The sequence below is a fragment of the Agelaius tricolor genome, unplaced genomic scaffold (assembly GCF_023055355.1).
Source record: "Agelaius tricolor isolate 1412-34295 unplaced genomic scaffold, bAgeTri1.0.p SCAF_108, whole genome shotgun sequence".
In the NCBI taxonomy this organism is placed as follows: Eukaryota; Metazoa; Chordata; class Aves; order Passeriformes; family Icteridae; genus Agelaius; species Agelaius tricolor.
Window position 1 is genome coordinate 173,536 of NW_027269368.1, and position 24,370 is coordinate 197,905.

The 24,370-nt window shown below is 36.2% G+C and overlaps 1 protein-coding gene across 2 annotated transcripts in view; it reads left to right on the forward strand.

Moving 5' to 3' along the window:
- LUZP2 (leucine zipper protein 2) overlaps nucleotides 1-24,370 on the forward strand; it is a 147,270-nt gene that overhangs the window by 40,456 nt on the left and 82,444 nt on the right. For both annotated transcript variants that reach the window (XM_071419449.1, XM_071419448.1), the window contains exons 2-3: nucleotides 21,778-21,895; nucleotides 23,965-24,035. In XM_071419449.1, the coding sequence (XP_071275550.1) occupies nucleotides 21,778-21,895; nucleotides 23,965-24,035 (189 nt within the window). The remainder of the gene's footprint in view (nucleotides 1-21,777; nucleotides 21,896-23,964; nucleotides 24,036-24,370) is intronic.

Here is a 24,370-nt window from a genome sequence, read left to right on the forward strand (position 1 = left end):
AAACACCCCATCACATGCCAACACTGCAGCCTATTAGGGAAGCATGCGGTTCACACATGTTTAAGAAAGTAGGGCAGGAAAATGCTGCTGAAGATTTAGAGGAGATGGCCTTGGAAGTTGACTGATAAGGAAGAGTTGCTGGAAATGTGGCTGGAAATTATTGTATTTGCTGGGACCCTCGTGGCAGGAAGGAATGATGAATCTGACTCCATGTTCTCAGAAGGCTAATTTAGTATTTTATGATACTGTATTATATTAAAGAATGCTATACTAAAGAATACAGAAAAGATACGTACAGAAGGCTAAAAAGATAGGAATGAAAACTCGTGACTCTTTCCAGAGTCCTGACACAGCTTGGCCCCAGTTGGCCATTGAGTTAAAACAACTCCCATGAAACCAATGAAACAATCACCAGTTGGATAAGCAATCTCCAAACACATTCGAAATGAGCAAAACACAGGAGAAGCAAATCACATAATTATTGTTTTCCTTTTTCTCTGAGACTTCTCAGCTTCCCAGGAGAAAAATCCTGGGTGAAGGGATTTTTCCAGAAAATGTGAATGCCACAGGAAGTGTGCTCTTGGTAGGTGTGCAGTGCCCAAGTGGGCATTTCTGAAGGAGCTACAGGTGTGTGTCACCAGCACTAGGTCAGAGACACACCTGAGAAATGACACTGTGGGCCCCATGTGTCAGAGTGGGACACCTTGAGTGACTTCAGTCCTGGAGAACTCATATTGGAATAGAGAAAAGCACCAACAGACCATGGGCAGCAGGAGAAAGCTGCTGTGCACTGCCCCACTCTCCTGTGACTCCTGGAATGGCTCAGGAATGACCTGCCATGCATGTATGGGAAGCTGAGATGGGGTGTAGGAAAAAGAAGAGATTTGGTGCAGGATGACATGGGGAAGAGGAAGGAAGAGTATTTATAGGAGTTGTTTGGGGTTTTTCTGTTTTTTAATTTTATGGTCCTCTCTTTTCCAAACACCCAGATTAGCAATCAGAAGTGGGGGTTAAATAACAGTAAGTTAAATTAAGAAAAAATTTCCCAAATTAAGACAGCTTTGCCAGTGACATCCCTTAGCAAAAGAAAAATCAATGCTTTGATTCAATTACTGCAGAAGTAGAATTCTCAGATTCTCTGCTGAATGAACATGCAGATATTCCTGACTTAAATTTATATGTCAGCAAGAAAATTATTGATACTATGGTACCTTTGAGAGCTGTAGAAATTAAAAGACAACTTCAAGGTCAAATCTTCATTTCAATTTCTGATTCAATATATTTATTTAACGTGAAGAAAACTCATGAGATGTAAAGCATTTGAATTCTAATGTGATTCTTTTAAGAGCTGGTATATTTATACTTGTACAAAAAATACTCAGTATGAAAGGCAGTTGTCAATAAACTATTATATAATGAAACTAGATTTACAATTCTGATTTCAAATCTAAGATCTTAGTCCAATTAAAAATAAATGGCAAGTGCCCTTTCATGATGACACACAAATTGATGAAGTGATGCTCAAAAGTGCAAAAAAATTGCGTGCAATTCCATTTTCTGTTCAATAGTTGTAATATTTTCATGTATATGCATTTATTCTTGTATAAGTGTCCTTTCAGTAATGGTGGATCAACAATATTAATGGAATTTGTCTTTCCTTTCAGAATTGCAAACAGAAAAGCTGGAAGAATTATTTGTAGCTAGTACAAATAATTCAGAAAAGTCAGCCAGATCTCAAAATAATTATTTTTGTAATTAAAACTATATTGTCTGTATTTGGTGGAGATGCTTGTTTGGTGTTCATTGAATCTCTTAAGACAAATATTAGCACAGATTTCACTTAAAGAGGTAACATCAGTTGAAGATAATGTCCAGTGCTGGTTTCTACCCTTCCTAAAATTTCCTAAACAAGGCAATGATTTAGGAATTCTGGTTTCAAGGAAGGAGTGAGTCATCAGGCTTGTGAGAGTATTTTCTTGTGAGATGGTTTATATGTATCTGAAAAGACAAATAGGTGCATAGAAGTGGCTGGTTAATGTAAGCAAATGCCGAATGGTTCTTTGTCTGAAACTGTCAACATGGGTTTATATATACATATATACTTTTATTGTAAATAAATATATTTAAACTCTAAATGTATGTAAAGAAATAACTGAGTTGTAGAAAACCCCATAATAGCGCCTGAGCCTTTCTGAGAGGAGACAGAGAACTAATTTTTGTTATGTGCAGTCACACAGCTAAAATACTTCTACTTTGACTTGGTTCTATTTTAAAGACTATGATACGCTTTCTTAAATACTGCAGTGTTTTCTTCTCCTTTTCTAAATGTGAAATAAGTATTTAAAAGCCAAGTCTTTTATTCCTGTCAGCAAAATATGAATTGAGAACACTCAAGGCAGGTAGCAGGAGTAGTAAAGGGCACCTTTATAAAAACTAATTTAGTGAAAACAGAAAAAAACAACTTTGAGGGATTCCATGATGTACCTAAAAATCAATGCATAAACAAGAAAAATATTTAGCAGGTTGATGGGAAGTGTGTGATAGCAGCGTCAACACTTCCAAAATACATAAAAATCCTTTGACATAAATGTGTTATTTTGTAGCCATAAATTGTTGACATAAATGTAGTTATTGGTGTGGTTGTATTTGAGTGTGTATGTATACACATACATATACAAAGTAATTGTGTTCCCCAGTCGGAAAAAATGTTGGAAACTATAGTAAAAACTAGTACTGATGAAGAGTCTGTATGAAATATTATAAAATTATTTATTATCATGTGTATTTTTCCGTTTGAATGCTGCAGAATACCGGCATTCCCAGAATGCAGAATTCCCAGACATTGACCGAAGATGATCTTGTTGAATTTAAAATGTCAGCATATTCTAAGAAAGGAAAATGAATGAAGGACAAAGGGCTTGAAACAAGATTCTTCTGTGCAAATTCAGAATATGCAGAAGTAGAATAGCCTGTTGATTTGATTAACAGAAATCTTCAAGTCTTTTATGCCTATCCAAATGTTATATTCATGGGTGAGAATCAACATTGGTCAACTTAAGTACTTCTGAAGATGTTTTCATTATTAAATCTGAGAACATCTCTGCTTCAGTGTGCTCTTGAATCATCTAAAGATACTTGAATTTTCAAAGGCCAAGTGCTGCATGAAAATCAGTTAGCTTTTTTTTCCTGAGCCAGATTCTCTAATAACCTATAAAATAAGTTCATGTCAAACTTACAGCTTTTTCAGTAAAGGTATTGCTTCTGAACTTCTGTTCAAGCACTGACCTCCTCTCTGTTGCAGAAATCTGGAAGGATGGTTGTATAGGAAAAAGCTTTTGTTCATGTACATCTTACAGTGAATTACACATCTCAACAAAGGAAATGGAAGAAGAGGATACAGTGATTTACTGATGATGAAATATTACTGGGATATCTCTGCTTCTTAATGTAAAAGATAGGGGAGGGTGTTACAAGATGAGTAATATATATTATATATAACTTTTTTTTTAAAGTAACTTTAGCTGTTAGAGCAAATATCTACCAGTTTGCATAACTTTAGAGTTACCTGTGGTGATTTGGTCAGCTTGATTATTATATTTAGAAAAAGTATTTAGATGCCAGTCTTGTACATGGTCTAGTTCTGATTATCTCAGGCATAAGTTTAATTCTGGGGTACTATAAGGATCCAATTAGCATAATCTTAGTATTATGTTAAATTATTAGTGTGTTTTGGGGAGAATTTATGAGCAAAATTGTTTTCAGTAGGTGAAAGGGAAAAATATAACAATGGGAGAGGTAAATTAATAGGATTTCAGTTAGAATTCTTAAAGTTTATAGATGTCTGTTCTGTATAATTTCTGAACCTATTGAATTTAGAAACTAGAAAAAAATCTGTTGATTTGTTCTAATGGTTCTTGTGCAGTTTCTGAAGGTTGGCACATGGGGCAGAAGGTGGTGTTGAATGTCAAAATCAATATACTTCATGTAATGCTCCTCAAGGTTTATCTTACCATTAATAAACAGGTCTGCTCATTAACAATAGAAATGGTAGGGATTATTTCAAAGAAATAGATGAAATCTTGTATTTTTTATGGCAACCTCTTAATGTGGTATTGGCAAAGCTTTGAAAAGATTGATGAGTTAGGTTTCTTCATCTAATTCAAATAAATTTCTTGAGCTAAGTAATTAAACCTCTGTGTACTTTATGTTGTGGGGTTTGGTGCTGGTTTCTTTTCCTTCAGTCTATTTTTTTATTTTAGATTTTCCTTTCTTCCTTCTGCATGTGAATTCCTGCCGTATGAATTTTAGTGTCTCATTACCGGTTGTGGGGTATTCAAGGAAAGCCTGATAGCAGGCAGCAGAATGAACAGTTTCCTGGAAAGGAGAGGGGACTCTTTAGGTATTTAAATAAATGAGAATTTCCTCTGTCTCTCACTCAAATACAAGGATGAACAGTCCTAGAAATAAGTGGTATATTTGTACCCCTCTTAAAAAGTATCGTGTAGCTGGAGACTTCAGAATAAATTGGAACATTTTGGGGTGGCAGTGAAACACTTTTCCTGTTAAATTTGTGTTGAGCTCATTATTCTGCAGTGACAGGAGCTGAGGGTGACTCTTGGGGACCATCCTGTGCAAGGCCAGGAGCCAGACTCACTGATCCTTATGGGTCCCTTGAAACTCAGGTGATTCTATGATTCTGCATTCTTTTAGTTTGCCCTTTTTTAATTTGGTAACCTGCTAGATGCTGATCCTCTTTTCTCTTTCAAGTTATTAAGTACTATGTGTATTCAGCACAGAACAGAAAATAAAGATTAGATTGGTAGATCAATAATACTTTAAATAAATGCTTCTAGGTCAATGTTGGGATGAAGCTGTTTTTTTGTTAGGGGTTAGAGATCTAGAACAAAGTAATTGACAAATCTGCTCTCTCATAATTTCTTATGTACCTCAACTTAAAGAGTTGAGGTACACCTTTTAAATCTTTATGTCAGAAACATTTGTGTTCTCCTTCATCAATATAGGTGCAAAATATGACTGTCATCTTAGTGGTGCTTCTGCTTTCCTATCATGAATTTTGCTTCTTTTTTAAACTTAAAACTGTTTATAAAAATTATTTTTAGGGAATGAAATAATTACAGCCTATATTTTATTCTGTTGTGAATCCATGGTTTTCTAACTTAAAAATAAAGAGAGAGAATTTGATTTACATTTCCTACATTTTCCACACCATAATTGCTTGAACTTAAAACAGGCTTATAGATTCATAATTTGCATAGTATCATATTTGCCTCCTTCATTGTGTTTGATAGTTCTCTGAAGGTGTCCTTCACTGCCATGGAAATCATAATGTAGTCTGTTTTCAGGCTAACAACTGTATATAACATAGCATTCAGTTCCTTGAGGTGTAAATTGCTCATACAATTCATATTGGATGTCAATTCATAGTTGTCCAGTGTACCTGGAATGCTAATTATAACAGTAATAAAAATAGTCTGTTTGTACCTCTGGAACCTACAGGCTGAGAACAGGTGGGTTTATGTGCAAAGTATTTGACAACCAGGATCTGAATCATTAATTAACAGATTAAAAAAATTATTATTAATTTTATGCACCTTTCAGCATAAAATTAGTAATAAATTCTTAGCTCCTGAATACAGTGCATTTTTATTTTCTGTTCAGTTGCTGAAACCCTGAGGACAGTTAATTTTTTAATGTATTCCTTGATGGTCTGATGTGCTTACTTGGGCGGGCCGTAGGCAGTGCATATGAATTTTGTGAACTGAGAGCCACAAAAAGAAACTGCAGAAAACCAGCTTAACATAACACTAGATCATCTGTTAGTCTCTAAAAATATCTTTTTTACTGACAGCAGTATTGTGCTTGGGATTGTAAAAATAAAATGGACAATACTTGCTAAAAGAGAGCCAGACATGGGGTTTTTTTATTTTTTAAATAAGGGTTCATTTTCCTGTTTCTTCCATGATGTCCTTACAATTCTGCTCCACTGGTAGATAAAAGAATAGTTGCAAAAAAGCCCTCCAGGCCTTAGGGTTCTGCTGTCTGTACCTGTCATCCTCACAAATATTTTAAATATGATGCTGTTCCAACCGTTTTCCGGTTTTTAACATTCAGAGGAAGCATTTGGAGAAAAGAGGCTAAGGAACGTTGTGGGTGGACTTAATGGGCACAAGCTGCTTCACTAGCTTTGGATTACAATGGAGATCCTGCAAGTTAAATTTTATAGGAAAAAATACTGTAATCTTAACAAGAGGTTATAGCACCAGGAATAGCTTCTGTCTTGCATTTAATACCTACATATCACAGAGCAAAGAAAGCTTCCTCCTTGAGTTTGTCATTGGACAAAAATAATGTCTATGAAAGATGTTCTAAGATTCATCTTTGAAGCCATCAGATCCAGAAGTTTCTCCTTATCCACTCAATTTTGTCTGTTAATGTAAATATTTTTTATGCTGTTCTAATTAAAAATCTAATTAAAAATCATGCAGTGTAGATTTTTATATATATCAATATATTTTATCTATACAAACAGATAGCTTTGCCAATGACTTTTTAAAGTGCAAATTGTAAGTGGGATTTACAGGGCCAAGCTTAAAAACATAGATGAGAATATTGCATTTATCAGGAAGAGTTGCAGTTCATTAGACAACTAGATTGTTTTTTGCTGGAAGCAATTAAAAATGTAGCTCCACACCTCCCTCTGCTAAAAAAAAATAAAAAATAAAGCAAACAACAGTACCAGCAATGTATTTCCTTTTCTTGTCTTTTTTCCCTCTCAATCATGTGTGCTGAAGAGTCTTAACTTCACAAAGTGTTTCAGACTGTGCAGTAGAAAATGAACTATGAATGATGTTTTGAACATCAGTTTTTGAACACCCAGGGTTCACTGATGATAATTGCTTTCGTTTTGGCTACATTAAAAGCAGGAGCATTAAAATCCTTAAGCTACATGAAACTAATACTGGACTTTAAAAAACAGATTCCAGTGTGACTGATAATGGATGATAATTGACTATATCTTTGGAAACCAGGAGTAGGGAACTATTCAAAGATCTTTCAAGGAAGTGTAAGCTTTCTGAATACAGCACTAAAGCAAAGGCTCTATGCACATAAAGCTTATATAGAAATTAACCACTTACAGCTGTCCTGTTGAAAATAAAACTCTCCCCCACACTCCTCTAATCTTTGGATGCCTGCTACTACCCAAAGGCACTTTGAGACTGTTTAGCTGTGAAAATTTGATAATGGTGAATAGCTCTTGTCCAGTTTTTATTTTAAAATGCTACTGTATTGCTGATAGCAAAGTGCTTTGGACACTGCCAGTCCCTCCTTTCCCAAAGAAATCTATATCCTGTATAACTGATGTTGGAGAAGCTATCCAAGAAAACCACACTTGAGATACTCATTAGGTATCTTCTACTGAAAGTGAAGGTTATTATTTTGATGGACAGTTCTGAACTATATCAAAATACAGATTGCACATTTTATGACAGAGATGAACTGCAAACACTGACTTCTGTAGCTGTTAAATAATGAAAAAGAGAAATTTGTTTTCTAATTTGTAGATCTTGAATTCAGAACAGTGCCTTTTGAGTTCATCAGTGCATTCAAAAACAATATTTTTTTATGAAGAGTTGAAGAGATGGACAAGAAAAAATTTTATTTAATTGAATTTTCTTTTAAATTACTTATCAATATTTGATTGCTTTCCAAAGTTTTGTCATACTAATGAGTGATGAATAATTAGAAATCTTTGAAAATTACCCTGTAAAAACAGTATGTATCAAAAAGCTGCAGTTGAGGAAGAAGTCTTACTTCAGACTTGCAAACACACAGAGACACCGTGCTGCAAACACAAAATAATTGACTGGTCCCAATCCACCTGTCCTTTCTCTTCCTTAATCTTCTATAGCTAAGCAGTAAATGTGAACTAATTTCAGAAGAATTTGAAAAGTGACTTATCTTCAACAAAAAACTTGGTGTCAAATGTGTTGCCTTCAGTGGAACTGTGCCATCTTATGTAATGGGTAGCCTTTCCTTGGGGCTGAAATAAAAAACTAGCACAAGATGCCAAAGAGCATTCCCCTAGGAACATGCCTATGAAGGGTTGTGAGGAAGAATTAGTGTCCCACTGCACTTGTTAACAAGGCCCTGCATCCAAACACTGGGTTTTAATTATTTTACCTAATGTATTTTTCTCCCTTCCTCAGACATACTGTACCAGGATCTACTGCCAGCTGGCTGTTGATTCCATAAACCTTTCTTCCAGTCATACTCATCTAAAAAGAGCAAAATTATTGAGCCCAATTTTTTATCTACCAATGAGTGAAATTTGTTTTTCTTACCCTAAAGGTATATTGGAGTCCTGGTGTTACTACATGCAATGAAACAAAACAAAACAAAACAATCTTGAGAGCCTCAAAGGAAACCCTCCTCCTTTCTAGGGTTAGGGATTTTAAAAATAATAAGCTGCATTAAGTATCTCCTATTTTTAAGCATTAACATTTTAATATAGGTTAAAAGTAGGAAGGTGAAATGATAATGAATTCTGATTCATTAACTACAACATCCTCGCCCTCTCCAATGTTATGGAATCTTTGAAGTGTCCTCTGTGTTGTACTGGGTGTGGATTTGTACTCTGCTTTAACTTGAGACTTTATTTAAAGTTTAATATGTGAAATAGCAGGTGATCAGTTACTTCAAAAGGTGTGATGAGGTACCCATTGATCCCATCTATTTAGAGCTGGTTTACTTTTTTACCAAATGGGCTAATACATTGCAAATGGTTCTTTCTTTTTTAAAGAGTCATTCACATGAGGGATGAGGTAGTTTTACTCCTTCCATGATGAATGCTTAATTCTATGTGAAGTGTGAGCCACATGAGCAAGAAGTCCAGGGTAACCTGTAAGTGCTTTAAAACTCTATTGTTTACATTATTATCAGAGAGAAGAACTAAAGTAGCTGCAAATATTACCACACATCTCCTACATACTAATAACTAGGCTAATGAATATGAGGGTTATAGCTCTTCCTCCTCCTGTTTTACAGATTTGTTGAGACGTTTTACTGCCAGCAATAGCTATTTAATGAATCAGATAAAATAATTTTGAAATTTCTCATACCTCATCATTTCATGTTGTTCTCTCTCTTCTCTCATACTTTTCCAGCTCAAAGTAAAAATCTGTGTGCCTTCAGAAGATGATTTATTGAGTGCAGCAGGTAGTTTTCTTTGGAAAACAACTAGTGATGCAACATGACACAGTATTGCATTACTGCCTGCTTTGTGCACTCATAATAGTGACAATGGCTTCAGCAACAGGATTAGTTCAGCTATAAACAGTTAGAAATTAATAGTTGACCCTTTAAGAAAAGACATTTCATACATTATCCTAAAGCTAAGTGTTAATTTACCAGGCTGTGTAAGGAGAACAAGGGAAGTGCTGTCATATTTTGCATAATGAACATCGAATGTACAGTTGCTGTCGGAAGGCACATTTCTTGTGGCTGTTTTGTGTCTAGAAGGGCTGTGAGGAAAAAAGCTAATACTAAAACTGTTACTGTTTTTACCTCTTACAGATTCAGAAAATTCATCACAATAGAAGGATAAACATAAGAATTCCAAATTTTTATTTATAATAAAGACAAAGGATAGTAAGTTAAGCAGCAATCACAGAGTTGTGTAAATACCATGTAATTTTTGGTGACTTTGCCACTAGTTTTTTAATATAAACAGTGAGTGTTACACTACAAAACGTTTGGGTCTATTTCACTCAAGAAGATTTCAAAAAGTCCTGTCCTTTCACATCTACCAGGTGTGTACATGAAATTCAGTTTATTTATTTTTCTTACTGAACAGCGTGTAACTGAAAAAATGTACTGTTTTTATATAGCATTATTTCTGTAAAATTCCATTAAAATCATTAGAATACTTATTACCCTTAATGTGCTGAACTATTTGGGATTTTACTAATGAGAATGGAAGATCCTGACTAATATCAAAGAGTTTAATTATGATTGCCACAAAATGTTTATTAGGATGGTGTGGTGCTCAACAAACTTTGACTTTAAAATCTGACTTGTGTTATTAGCAACGAGTTTTAATACTAAGTGAAGATAAATTATTGATGCAAAAGTATTCATCCAAACAGAAAGACAGATTGCCGTATGGCTCCTCGTGTACCTTCCACGGAGGTCAATGCCAACTACACTGTTGACATAATTAATTAAGTTTGCCTCTTTGCTGTAAATAATGTGCTGCAACTCCATTTCCTATTTTCACATTTGCAGTCTTTGAATCCCTGGCATGTGGTTAGGAGTGTACTCTATGGAAATAAAGATAATCTCTGTCCAAAGAACAGTCCTGCAGCTCTGAGGGGTGTTCCACCCCTCTTTGCTACTGTTGTGCTTCAGTTATTTGATCTTAATGTGAGTTTTTCTAATTGAACTTTTATAAGTTATTTTATGAATTTTATATTTTATAAATATACTCAGATAAGCATGATAATTGCTTCCTGAAAATACTGATCAAGTCTTGCAACAAGAATAGGGAAGATAAGATACAGGTGAAAGACATGTTGGGCTGTGAGCAAGCCTGTAAGAACTGGATTCTTTGTTCTGTTCCTCGTAATGCTGTATAGTTTGTGTCTCCTAACTCTGGCATTTCTGCACAATCATAAGGGAAGTTGTGCTGGGTTCTGCTTGCAGCATAAATGGATGTGTGAAGCAGGAGTTTGAAATATAACTGACCAAAGGTTTTTATCACAAATATCAATTTTGATTTCTGAGATGCATAATAATGCACAGTTTTGTATGTGCATTTTTTTTCTAAACTCACCCAATCAGGAGTGTATAAATATATCATCAAGGATTTACATCACCTCTGCTTTTCTGAAATTTTTGAAAAAATACAAGGTTCTTCCCATGATAATGAGTACTGGATATAACTAGAAAAGCATGGGTTTGTAAACTTTCAAATGTTTTCATTTTGGTCCCCTGGAAAAAGAAATATAAAAGGAAATACCTTGTATTTTGGCTCATTGAAGTTTTAGAGATATTTATGCTTGTACATACCAAGGCTCTTTTTCCCTGATGCTCAATTCCTTTCTTGATTTCATGTAAGAAAGTGTACCAGGTGAAAGGAAAAATTGATCTGAAAATGCAGCTGTTACTTTCTGATGGTTTCTTCAGAATAATAAACCACTCACAGTACTAGAGAGCAAATAATGATAGAATTATCAGAAAGTTGATAATCCATATTTTGTAATCAGCACAAATAAAGTGCATATGTTTAATACAACTTCCACCTTGTAAGCAACTAATCCTTTCCATACCTAATAATACCACAATTTTCCATAATTAAAATCCTTTATGTTTTAGTTATTGTGTTGATTTAGCACAGCCTGGTTTTCAGTAGCAGGGGGATCACAGAGGTGGCTCCTGTGAGAAGCTGCTGAAGCTTCCAGCATGTCCAGCAGAGGCAATGGCTGATGGCTCTGAAGGTGGACAGGCTGCTGGCCCAGTTAGAGAGGTTGGCAATGCCTCTGTGATGCCATATTTGAGAAGAAAATCAAAGCAGTGCACACAGGGTTTTTACCAGGAGTGCAAGGCGCCGTTCCTGGTGCGGCCCATGGCGATGCCCCACCACGGCCTGCACCACCTCGGTGTGTCCCGTGTGAGCCTCCCCTGCCTGGCCACCACCAGCCAGACCCACCACAGGCAGGGGTGGCAGCAGTGGCTTCTCCTTCCTGGTGCCCTGCATGAGGAGAGCTGTTAAAATAGTTCCAGTGCTTTTGTCACCATGATATTTTCTGAAAAATCCTCTTTGCCCAGGATTTTCTCCTGGGAAGTTGAGAAGCCTCAGGGAGGAATGAAAACAATAATTATCTGATTGCTGCTCCTGTGTTTGCTGTTTTGGAATGTGGCTTGGGCATTGTTTACCAGCAGGTGAATGATTGGTTCCATGTGAATTGTTTTTTCTTAATGGCCAACCACGACCAGCTGTGTTGGACTCTCTGATTCAGTCACAAGTTTTTATTATTTCATTCTTGTTAAACCTTCTGATGTCTCCTTTCTCTTTCTTTAGTATAGTTTTAGTATAGCATTCTTTTAATATACTACAAGTACATAAAATAATAAATCAGCCTTCTGAGAACATGGAGTCAGATTCTCATCTCTCACCTCGTCCTGGGGCCCTCACAAACCCCACAGTGCTGTGGCTGCCGCCTGTGCCCCCTCTGTGGCAATAGGGCTGCATGGCTGACAGCAAAAACACAGCAAGTGACTGCCCAGCACAGAACCCAGGAGAGATCAACCTCCTGGCACTGCAAAATCCTACAGAAAGTTTTGAGTTGGTGAAACTTGTTGGCAGTGGTACCTACGAGCAGCAGTTTTTCTTCTGGTTGGAGAAGAGGAGGAGGTGAGGACATGTGAGGGAGAATAGCATGGCAGCACCAAGGTCAGTGGAAAAAGAAAGGGAGGAGGTGCTCTGGGCACCAGAGCTGAGATTCCTCTGCAGGCTGTGGTCAGGACTGTGGTGAAGCAGGTTGTTTCCCTGCAGCCCATAAGCTCCACAGGGGATGTGAGCGAAGTGCTCACACCAGAGCAGGTGGATGCTGGAGAAAGCTGTGATCCAGTGGGAGACCTGAGTGGAGAGAGAGGGCCCCCGCTCCCAGAGATAGAGACAGAGAGCCCTTGCTCCCAGACTAGAGCAGCCCGTCCTTGGAGGACTGCACCCTGTGGACAAGTGACCCATGCCACAGCAGTTTTGAGAAGACTGTTTGCCCATGGGAGGGACTTCACCTTGCAACAGTTTTGGCAGGACTGCTGCTCATGGAATTAGAGCCACGCTGGAGAAGTTCACGGAGAGCTGTCTCCCATGGGAGGAACCCCATGGCACAGCAGAGGAAAGATTCCTCTCCCTGAGTGAGCAGAAGATCTCAGGCAATGGACTGACCAAAACCCCCACACCCTGTCTCCTTGTGCTGTCAGTGAGAAAGGGGGAGGGGGCTGGGGGAGAAAAAAGGAGGTTTAAAGGCTATTTTACTTCTCATTATCCTCTTCTGACTCTCTTAATAATTGATTTACCTTATACCATTACATTTGAACCTGTTTTGCCCTTAGAGTGTTTTCTCCCACTCCTTATCTGACCTCATGGGCTCTTTATTGATTTTTTTTCCTCTTACCTCTGCCCAGCTCTAGCAGCAGAGAGCCAGTGAATGACTTTTGTGGGTGCCTGGGATTTGGCCAGTGTCCAACCACAAGAGTTATATATGTGAGTAGAGATGCTACAAGGCAAAACACATCACTCTGGAAGAGAGTGGAGTTGTCCTTGGTGAGTGATCTCATACTGCCCTTGAGAAAACCATTCTACAGCTTAGGTGGAAGCTAAATCAATAAACCCTTAAAATTGCTGTTGAATTATACAGGTTAAACTTGTTCTCTAACTTTCTTGGAATGTGTAGCAGTAAACAGGAGAGTCTATTTTACAGCCTCCTGAAAGGCTGGTTACTGTTCACTTTGTGGGAATTTGTAGCTAATTTTTGCTAAAGCCTATGTAGTTTCTCACAGTCTGACTTTGCACGTCCAGGTACAGACAGGAAGGCAAGGTCTCACACTGGGGGATGGGATCTTCCCCTGGACTCTGTCTGGGTTATCCGAGGTCCAGCGTTGTTAGGGTGCACGTGGCAGGGGATGAGGGGCAAGGAGGTGAGGACACCTCACCTCCAGATATTCCTGTGGCAACAGAGAGATTTATTTTCCATGAGAGATTTATTTTTCTTATGAAGGGCATTTTGAAAGACCCATTCTGGATATTCTCACAGGTCTGAACTCCCCACCCGCTGGGGATCTGGCCAGTGAAATGCTTGCAGCTTCCTAAGAGATCTGACAGTCAGTCCTGGGCTTGGTATGTGATGCCCTGTAACACAACACCAGCAAAAAAAGCTCAGTTGTCCAACGTTTTTTTGTTTAAATTAACATTTTTAGCTCCCTCAAGACTAAGCCGTTATCAGAGGGAAGTTGAATATAGGTTCAAAATAAATGATGCAATCTATTCAAATAAGTTGCTTAACATTACATATATTTAAATGCAGTTTGACCATTACTTTTCTTCCAAGTGTAGGAAAATCTCTACATTTACTGCACAGGAAAATGGCTTTAAAAGGGATGAGAATATATGCAAACTAGCTGCTGTAAATATTTCCAGAATCTTTTATTTCCTTTCGGGGAATTAGGAGGATTTTAAAGTTACACCTAGAGTTGCTCAAATTTCATTTCAGTTCCTGAACATCTTTTGAATTGAATTTTTCTTTTAAATTATGTATTAATATCATATATGAAAATTAATCATGAGTATAGAATTATGGAATCTGATATCTGGGGCTTTTAGAAAAGTTTAAATTCTACAGTAACACTTGCAGACTGGTGTTGGACAACTTAAATGCTGATAATGTGGGAAATTTCTTAAGAGTAAATGTATAACACTTGAGCATTGCTACAGTAATGCCACATTCCATCCTTTTCAATTTTGATTTGGTTATTTTGGAGATCACTTAAGTGAAGATCACAAAAGCCAATGCAAAGTGTAGAAAAATACGTGACAGTCATGCTAAGAAAAAGTGTACATAAAGACAATTTAATGAAGTTATGTATGGTTCAGTATTAATCTAGTAAAAATGTGATGAATACAGAGTCAAGGAAGATTTTTCTCAGGAGAAATAATATCTTGAACCATCATCTTTACATATATTGTAAATTCCAGCCATGTTTGTGTACCATTCCTTCAAATAAACTTCATCTCACTGTCTTGCTGAAGAATTTAGTTATGTAGCATTTTCTTTCACTGAACTAGCAATGGAAATGTCATTCCAAGCAGATGTAGAAGGAGAAGGCAAAAACCCCAAATAAATATATGGACACAGCTGTTCTGTAAGTTACATATTCTCTGAGCAGGTTTAGTTCACATAGTGCATCTCAAGAAGCATTTATGTCACTGGGAACCTGATAAAAATAAGAACTGAGGAGTGAAGTTCCATTTAGCTCCATCCAGAAAACATAGCAGATGCTGGCTGCCAGTGGAGCCATCTGCTACAGGAAGAGTTAATGTCTGAGAAAAGGGAAGTCTGCAGGAAGTGAGCTGGGCATTTGTTGTCAGCATTTGCTTTTTATATCTGCTTGTTAGCATAGCTGCATTTCAGCAGTTCTGAAGGATTTTCTCAACAGCAAACACAAATTTGACTGAAATGTGATAAGCTTAGCATTTTATTTGCATTTGCGGCGTTGTAAATTTAGCTGTTTCTTCCCTCCCCATGTAATTCTCATCATGGTATAGTTAGAAAATAGATGGTTTTAAATTTATTTGAAATATTATAGTGGGAAGAGACAGAAACATTAATATTTGCACTTGGTAATGCTCTCCATTATATATTACACTGGTATCTTTGAAAAATATCTATCTGTAGTTCCCATAAAGTCTCAGAAAAGGGTGAAATTGTGAAGGTAGTGATGTTTATTTATTATTCCAAGTCATTTAAAGATGAAGTAGCTATGGAATTAGTGTCCAAATGCAGGTATGGCATACAACTATTGTTTTTCTTTTGGTTTGTCCTTTGTCCATGTCACAAGAACATCATGACCTTGTCTTGATCAAGAGTTGAATAACTGAGTTTTGTGAGCCCTGGCAAACATGAGGATTTAAACAGGAACCTTATGTGATAAGCATTGGTATGGTCTGCAGATCAACAAAAATTGCAGCTACTGAACTCAGATACTGAAATGATAGATGAAAATCAAACAACAAACAAAAAATAATGGTTTTAAGTGCTTTAGGCACTGGATGGGAGCCTAAACACAGTGAGAACCCTGGTAGAAAGAAGGAGGCAATTTGCCTGAATGCTTTGTCATAGATCTCCAGCGGTTTTCAAAATACAAACATTAAGTGAAAACCACCAAAGATTTAATTAAGAATTGATCTAAATCTCACCAAAGTCCTACACACTGGTAAGATAAGTTTCCAAATGGATGGATGAAATGGCGATTAATAAGTATCATTCCTATTAACCTAAAATGACTATTATAAACATAACATTTTATATCCAGAAGAAAACACATACTTAAACCTTATATAAAAAAGGAAAGCATGCCTTTTTGGCTGATGTATCATGTTATCCATCAGAGTCTGTACATTCACATGTTATTCTGTTTCTTCAGATACATTACTGATGATTCATCAAGCTATAAATATCACAATCAGTTTTTATTAGACAATTAAATATTATTAAGCTTAATTGTATGAAGACAAACTTCAAAGGGAAGTCTTTAATTTCTTTAAAGAGAAAATTCAATATGGTTTTAGTGCCTGGCCAAATGGGAAGAGCAACTGTTACTTATTACGCATCACTTTTTATAAACTTTCATTTCAGTACATTTTGGTAGGAAACAGAAAGAGCCATTTAACAGGATCAAGAATTGTTGAATTAATACACATAGCTCTGTATGTCATCTGTTGAAAGGAGAGACACAAAGCAGATACTATGCTAGATTGCAATGTTTTCTGCATAGAGCCATTTCTGAATAACTTCCTGTCATTTAATCTGAGAGGATTATATATCTCTTATATAAGTTTTCAATATTTGGCAAGTGTTAGAGAAATAATTTTGCTTTTATACCCTTTTCATTTGTTTTGCATTTCTTGTTCTTTAAAATTTATCCTTTTTTTTTCAGCATTTGTCTCTAATGTTTCACAAGGGAACAGGTTTTTTAAATTGCCAGTTCTCTTGTTTCCCTTGTCTGTTCCTCATAATTTATATTCACTAGTTGGTCTACATTTTGTTACTCCAAACTTGCCTCATGTAAATTATGCTGAAAGCAGTATTGATTAGAATTGTATTGTCAGTGAACTTTACTGAACTAAGTAATTAAACATTGAAATAGACTTTCAGGGGATACTCATTGACAGTTCTGTCAAGTAAAGTAGAAATTTTTCAGCTTGATATCAACTGAGATAGCAGTTTGGAGTGAAAGAGATTTGCTATAATTTTCTGTAGATTTCATGACGTTGTTAGGTTTCCCTTTTTATTAAATGTAGTAGTGTCCATCAAAATATAGTAATGTCCATAAAATTAAATGTTAAGTTCCAAAGCAGCTACTGGATCAAATTATACAACAAAGTGTAACAGAAATGATAACCTGACTCTATTGTAATAGATGTTATCTGAGGAGACAGTATTAACAGTGCTGTATTTAAGGGTGGTAGCACTGAGGTCTTAGTCAAAAGTTTTCGATGGGCAGTGGAAAATCAGACCAAAGGTAGTATAATGGACATAAATGATAAAGAGTATCAGAACTGAAAGGGGTAAATTTAGGAGAAGAATGAGTTGGTGTGCTAAATGTAAACGCTAAATCCTGTAGAACTTGTGTGAAAAATCAGCTCTACATGCAGAGGATAAGTCCGTATTTATGCAGTCTGTATTTGAGTAGTTGTAAAGAATTTAGGCATTTCCTTTTCAGAAGATGTCTGTCCCATATTAGAGCTGTATGAATAAAGTGAGGATTCTTTGCTGTAGGCACAGTGCCTGCTGAAGGACAATTTGAAGAAGGAGAAAGTCTCAACACACCTATCTATATGTTTGGAAGGAATTCCTCACTTCTGTGCTTATCTGAGGTTTCTGCTGTGGTGGCTTTCCTCATGGCAAGTTCCTTCTTTACAGTGTTTGAGACAGGCAGCTGTGCTCTTTAAGTCCTTACAAACAGTTATGAGGGTTTGATTTGATTTGTGACTCACCGTGGTAAATTGGTTGTTGGCTTTTTGTCTCTGCCTTTCTGCACAGTGTGTCATAGACGATAATATGAAGGAAAAGAGAAGTGCAAGCATAATTAAATCAAATTTTTAAATTCTGAAAATCTCCTAGTTTATGCAAATTGCTAATTATCAGGCAATAGGGCAAAACATGTGCCAACTGAATACCCATGGGGCAGCCTGGGATGGACAGATGACCATTAAATGCTCAAACATGTTAGGGGACTGAGGATACTACTTCAAAATGATTGCTAAAACACAATGATACCACCAGCATGTAATTAAAAAGAAAAAAAAAGCCCAACATATCAAGAGCAAAAAGAGACCATCAGAACTAACACATGCTTTTCTGTTACTTAAAAAGGAATGGAAGTGATGACCTTATTGAAAGTACCTCATCACTTTAGCAGGAGTAAATTCCTCTTTGACCTCTGTTTATGGCAAATGAAACTGGTGGTATTCTCTGAAACTTGTCAGGCTGACTGCACATAATGTTACTGCTGAGGAAAGGCAGCTCTATTACAATGATACTTTCTTTAGAATCATATGTAGCTTGCATGGAAACAAAAAAAGCCCTGTAGGTATTCCTGTATTACACAGAATATTTTTATATATTGCAGGTAATTATAAGAATGCTTATATTTATCATGTATTCTAGCACTAGATAATTTTGATTAATATATTTTCTTTTGTACAATTTGATGGAAAAAAATTGAACCAAAAAAGAAACTAGAAGTCTAAATAATGCTAAATTTGGAAGATCCATAATTTTGGCATATAGATTTTCTTGTAAACCCATGTGAGTTTTGCTGCATGACCTCTATTAGAGGTAACTTACTTTTGATCATAGGATCATAGAATGTTTGGATTAGAAGGGAATTTCATTTCCAATCCCCTGCCATGGCTAGGGAAACCTTCCACTAGGCCAAGATGCTCAAAACTCCATTCAGCTGGCCTTGAACTTATGTTTTGATAACATCCAGTTATCTAGTTATTTTATGAGGAAAGTCAAGTCACTGTCATCACTTCTAGTTACTTAAAGTATCATTTAATATAGATTAATTCTATTTTTTTGTGTCTCTCATATTTTGTGAGTTTATCGTTTGCTAAAGTAGATAGTACTGATATTAGAGAAAACATTTAATTTGCTTTCCTAAGTTTCTCTGCTAAAGTGTGTATTCAAAGTCCATGCTTGTTAACCACAATCTCTTAAATCTTCTAGTAAAATACAACTTTTTTGTTGCAAATTTGATATCCCCCCCCCCCCCCCTTTTTAGAACTAGAAGTACTGCATGAAAAAAAAATTAGGTCGCAAAAGGAAAAGGTGTTTTAATTCACTGTTTGGTCTTTCTCAAAACAACAATTTAATTTTAAAAAGTATGTTGCATTAGCATTAATTGTGAAGTTTACCTGTTTTTCTGAAATGGAATATGAGAGTTGGATCTGTATTTCATTTAACCTCAAGCAGTATGAATTGGATTTATTTCATTGGGGATTTTATAAAAACTTTAAAATAAAAGGTTTAATTCCAAGTAAAAGTTCCATTTTGAAAAGGATAGAATGTTTTTACTCATCCATTAATTAATAACTAAGTTTGATTCCACTGAGCATGTCTGTCAGTTCTAGTTTATACTGAAAGATTTAAGTGAGAAGAAATTATAGAATGAGGTAAACTTTATGATTCAAAGAATTCTACTCCACAGCAAGGATCTGAAAAGTAAATCACACCTTTATGGGCCTGGTCAGTGGGAGCATGTGGCATGCAGGGGGCTGATTCCTGAAATATAGGCTGGAAATGAATCCCCGTAGAGTGATGTCTGTAGAGCAGGTGTTTGTTCATTGCAGCGCTGGTGGTGAGGGGGATATCTCCACCTGACTCACCCACCTTTGCCAAGTGCTGTGGTGTATTTATAGGGTATTGCTTAGTGTTATTGTGGCACTATATCATCACATACATGCCAGAACTAATTTATATGGAATGATCTCATGGTTATTAGATGGTTCTTTTGTGCTGCATTTGTGCCTCCCCACTTCAGGGGTCATTGGGGGTCTTTGAAGAAGGCTTCCAAAATCTTCTTCACCTCTGAACTTTTCAACTTTGTCTTCAGAGCATGTGCAGTTACAGTGTTCCTTGGTCTGTCTGATCCTAACCGGTCTGAATTCTTTGTTTTGTGGCTTATTGGCTTTACATTTGTCAGTTTCTCATTAGTAATGTACTTGCCTATCTCTCAAACTGTCCATCTAGTGTGGGGTTTTTTCTTTTTTTTTTGTCTATTTAGCATTAAGGAAGTAGTTAACCATATACTAACCATTTTATTGTATAGAACCATATACTAACCATTACATTGTATAGAAAGTTTGTATCAGATTATATAAGTATAAAAAGCTACGATTCAGGTTATATTGATATCAGGTTATATTGATGTCTTATTACTCAGGTTGTATAAGCACCTTGTAGCTTTGACCTAAGTTATATAGGCATTATGGTTAACACCACACCTCCACGTGTATCTCTGCCATGTTCATCTTACAGTGGTTATTTATTTGTTTACAAGTTTGGCATCCACCCTGTTTGTTTGTGTATCTAAAAGTTACAGTCTTAAGGGGTTGAAGTCTATTGCGGCATTCACATTCTCTGAAAAATCCCTTTGCCCAGGATTTTTCTTCTGGGAAGCTGAGAAGCCTCAGAGAAAAAGGAAAACAATTCTTATCTCATTTGCTTCTTCTCTGTTTTGCTCACATGTGGAATGTGTTTGGAGATTGTTTACCCACAGGTGATTGTTTCATTGGATTCTGCTGTGAGTTGTTTTCACTCATTGGCCAATCAGTGCCAAGCTGTGTCAGGACTCTGGAGAGAGTCTTGAGTTTTCATTATGAGCTTTTTAGCATTGTCTAAGTGTCCTTTCTGTATTCTTTAGTATAGTATAGTACAGTATTCTTTAATAGAATATAGTATCATAAAGTAATAAATTAGCCTTCTGAGAACATGGAGTCAGATTCATCATTCCTCCCTGCCACAAGGGTCCCTACAAATACAATATTCTATAACTTGTGGTTTTCTTAAGTTACAAACATGGCACGCTATTCTTATCTAATACATTCATCACACCTATTTTGCTAATGCTTGATTGTATTACCCACTGTATTGCTGTATGAGTTATACTTCATCTGACATTGTGTGAAATTATGTTCTTATTCTTTTATTACACTTTTCTGTGCTTTGTGGCAGCTCTTCTGTTATTCATAAAAATGGCAGCTAGTAAATGTTCTTCTGTATCACTTAGTGCATGCATGTTAAGCCCTTGTCCTGCAGAAAAAGCAGTTAGCCAAACCCATTAGCTCACATTCCTTTCCCTTATCATTTTAGCCCACTTGTTTTTCGTTTTTCTCCAAGAACAGTGAGCATTCGGCTTAGCATCCACCATGTGCTTATCACCTGGGGCTTGGCTTCTTGTTTTGCAGAGGTGGTTGCAATCTAGCACAGCCAGTGACACCTAACTTTTATTAATCTATACTTGATACTGAGGCACTTGTGTTAAATGAGTCCTGTGTTTCATTTACCAAGTTATAATAGATCTGAACTGTCCTTACTGATGTCTCAAAACTTGATACTTTCAAAGTTTTCTTTCTTGTAGGGTATATGACTTAAGGTAAGAAAAATCTCACACTGTCGCTCATGCTAAATACATTCCCTTATGTCTCCTGTTCACCACAGACAACCCATCATTTGCAGTGTTTCAATCTGGTAATTTGCTCACTCAGAATCAGGACATCATTTCAATGCATAAAACATCTATTCATCTAGATTAGGAAAAATGAAGTTCTATAGGTGAGCAAGGGGACATAGTCCCCTTGAAATCTGTACAGGGTGTTGGAATTAATTAAATTTGGATGAAGAAAGATATGTTTAAAGTTGCATTGACAAATGTTTTGAAATTTTCTCATGCTTTTATTCTTTGTGTTAGACAGGGCTATGAAGAACTGGAAAGACAGCTGAAAGAAGTCTTTAAGGAGAGAAGCAACATACTTCATCAACTGTTAAAGACTTCCAAAGAACTTCAGGGAATTAAAGTAAACCTTCAGGTTAGACTCCATTTCAGTTTCTGTAAGATTACTTACTTACCTCAACATTTTCTTATTGGTGACTTTTAATTACAAAAAATGTTTCTTTTTAAAAATCATTAAATATGTGAATAATTACTATTTTGTTTATTTTGTTGATCTTCCACTTAACATAAACCTGATGGTTTCATGGAAAATTTCATCCTAATGTGTTGGGGCCTTTGTCAACTCAATAAAAATAAAGAAAATATGAAAATAGAACATACTAAAATGAAGGGAAGGACCTGAAATATGCAGTATTAATGGAGCTGACACACATTTGAAGCATGGACAGACGACTCTTCAACTAATTAAAGCTTAAAAGAAGGGTATTTTATTGCAGTTCTGGGCACATGTGGAATAATTCCCAAACACGTGTGCAAGGAGTTGCAGACTCCTGCCCTCTATTTGTACAGGAAAGGTTTTACATATCCAAGTGCTTTCTAAGGACACATAATACATAATCATTACCTGCCCACTTTGTATTATAATCAGCTGAATATTCATTGTGGCTGCTCAATTATACTCCCTTAATTGGGTGGGTGGGATTTTGAAATAGGGGAGTGGGTCTATGGGAGGAAGAAGGCCATCTTCCTCATGGTGAAGTCTTTACCTATAGCCACTTAGCAGGACCTTTTGACTTCCTGGTCATGGTCCAAGCCTCTCTGAACTGTTTGATTATTTTTGAGGCAAGGTATTTCTATGGTCTCTGCTTCTTCACAGTTGCTTCATCTATCCTTGTCACTTCTAGCTTCTCTTTCTTAATATATTTGTTACTCTTTAACTAAGCTACGTGATCTTTGCTAGCTAACTTAGTTTCTTAACTAATTTTAATATCTTAACTAAACTATGTAATTTTCTACCATCCCAATTATATTTCCAGCTGGCCCCTTGACTCTCATTTTTACTGGCAGCTACTACAAATGATGGCCTTTTCTGTTGCAGGCTGAATTCCATACACTCAACTTAATTTAGTTGCTCAGTTTACCTTTCTGACATGCCATCTAGACAGTCTGGCTGGATTTACTGCAGGGCATTGCTTTACAAGTTCAGCTGACAAACTGTGCTAGATGAGCCTGCGGTGAGAGCTGAGACTTCTCTTCATTTTTAACTTCTGGATGCCATGGTTAGGCTGAAAGGGCAGTAAAATAACTCTGAACTCACATCAGCTCCTCAGAGGAAAAACTAGATTGAAAATGCTTTCCTGGATTTGAGGTCCAGATATTCAGCTGAGGAAGCCCCTGTTTTTTCCCAGTAGAGTCTGTTGGTCTGGTGAAAACATTTGGACTATTATCAATTGAAATTGGTCTCTGTATTTCGTGCCATTTTAAAGGAAATTATTTTTCTGACAATACATCTGTGTCTTCATTGATGAAAGCTAGCTAGGAAACATAAAAGGAGAAGAAGCGCTCTATCTGTTCACAGGAGAATACTAGTGGGTGTGCTGTATTATAGTATTATCTTATATATTCTTATGTTCCAGTCTTCTCTGGTTTTAATTATTCAACCCTTTGATCTTTGGGGTTTTTGGTTTGAGAGGTGGGTTTAATTTGGGGGTTTTTTTGAGCGCTTTATCACCATTATTGTAGGCTTTTTCTTACTTTTTAGAGTAAACTTACTTTTTATCTCCTTGAAGCAAACTTATTTTAGAATGTAGCACAGTTGAAGGTAGTATTCAGCAAAATTACACTGTGAAATATTTTAGACTCAACACTACAGAGATCTTCATGTGGGCAAAAAGCTGTAGTATTATCTTCTGCATATACACACTTACTTGGTCATAAAATTCTAATGCTTTTGGTCATTTGTCTGTTTCTAAATCTGCTTATTGTATTTATCTCTCATTTAGTATTTGAAAAATACACAGCTGTGTACAGTTAACTATGTTTGAGCTACAGTAAAGAAAAATCAGAGTATTCTTCCAATTTTCTTAAGTGGTAATGTCTGCAATTCACCAGGATCGTTTTATGAATGAGGGCTAAATATTTTCACAGATTATTAATAAAAAGGATCTCTTTAATACAGTTGGGTTTTTTTGTTGTTCCTATTAGTCTTTAAAAAATGATGAAGCATCAACCAAAAGTGATGTACAGAAACTTCTGGAACTGGGCCAAAACCAAAGGTAAGAGCCTCACTTCCTTCCCTCTCCTTCCATTTCCTGTCTAAAAGCTGTCAGACTAGCAAATTCCACCTTTCCTTTTACTATCTAGATAAACACTGCTGTATTCCAGAGTCTGCTAATTGTAACAGTAAAATAAAGGCAGGAAGTACTCTTTTTGAAACAAATTACGGATTTGCTGATACTGGACATATGATAGGAAAATGTATGGTGAAATATCTGTGACGAAAAGCATTTTGAATTTTAAAGTAAGATTTAGTCATGAAGTATTCCTTAAAAAATAAATTCAGGATTTTTAGAAAATTAAATTAATCAAGTGTCTAAATCCCTAAGTTTGG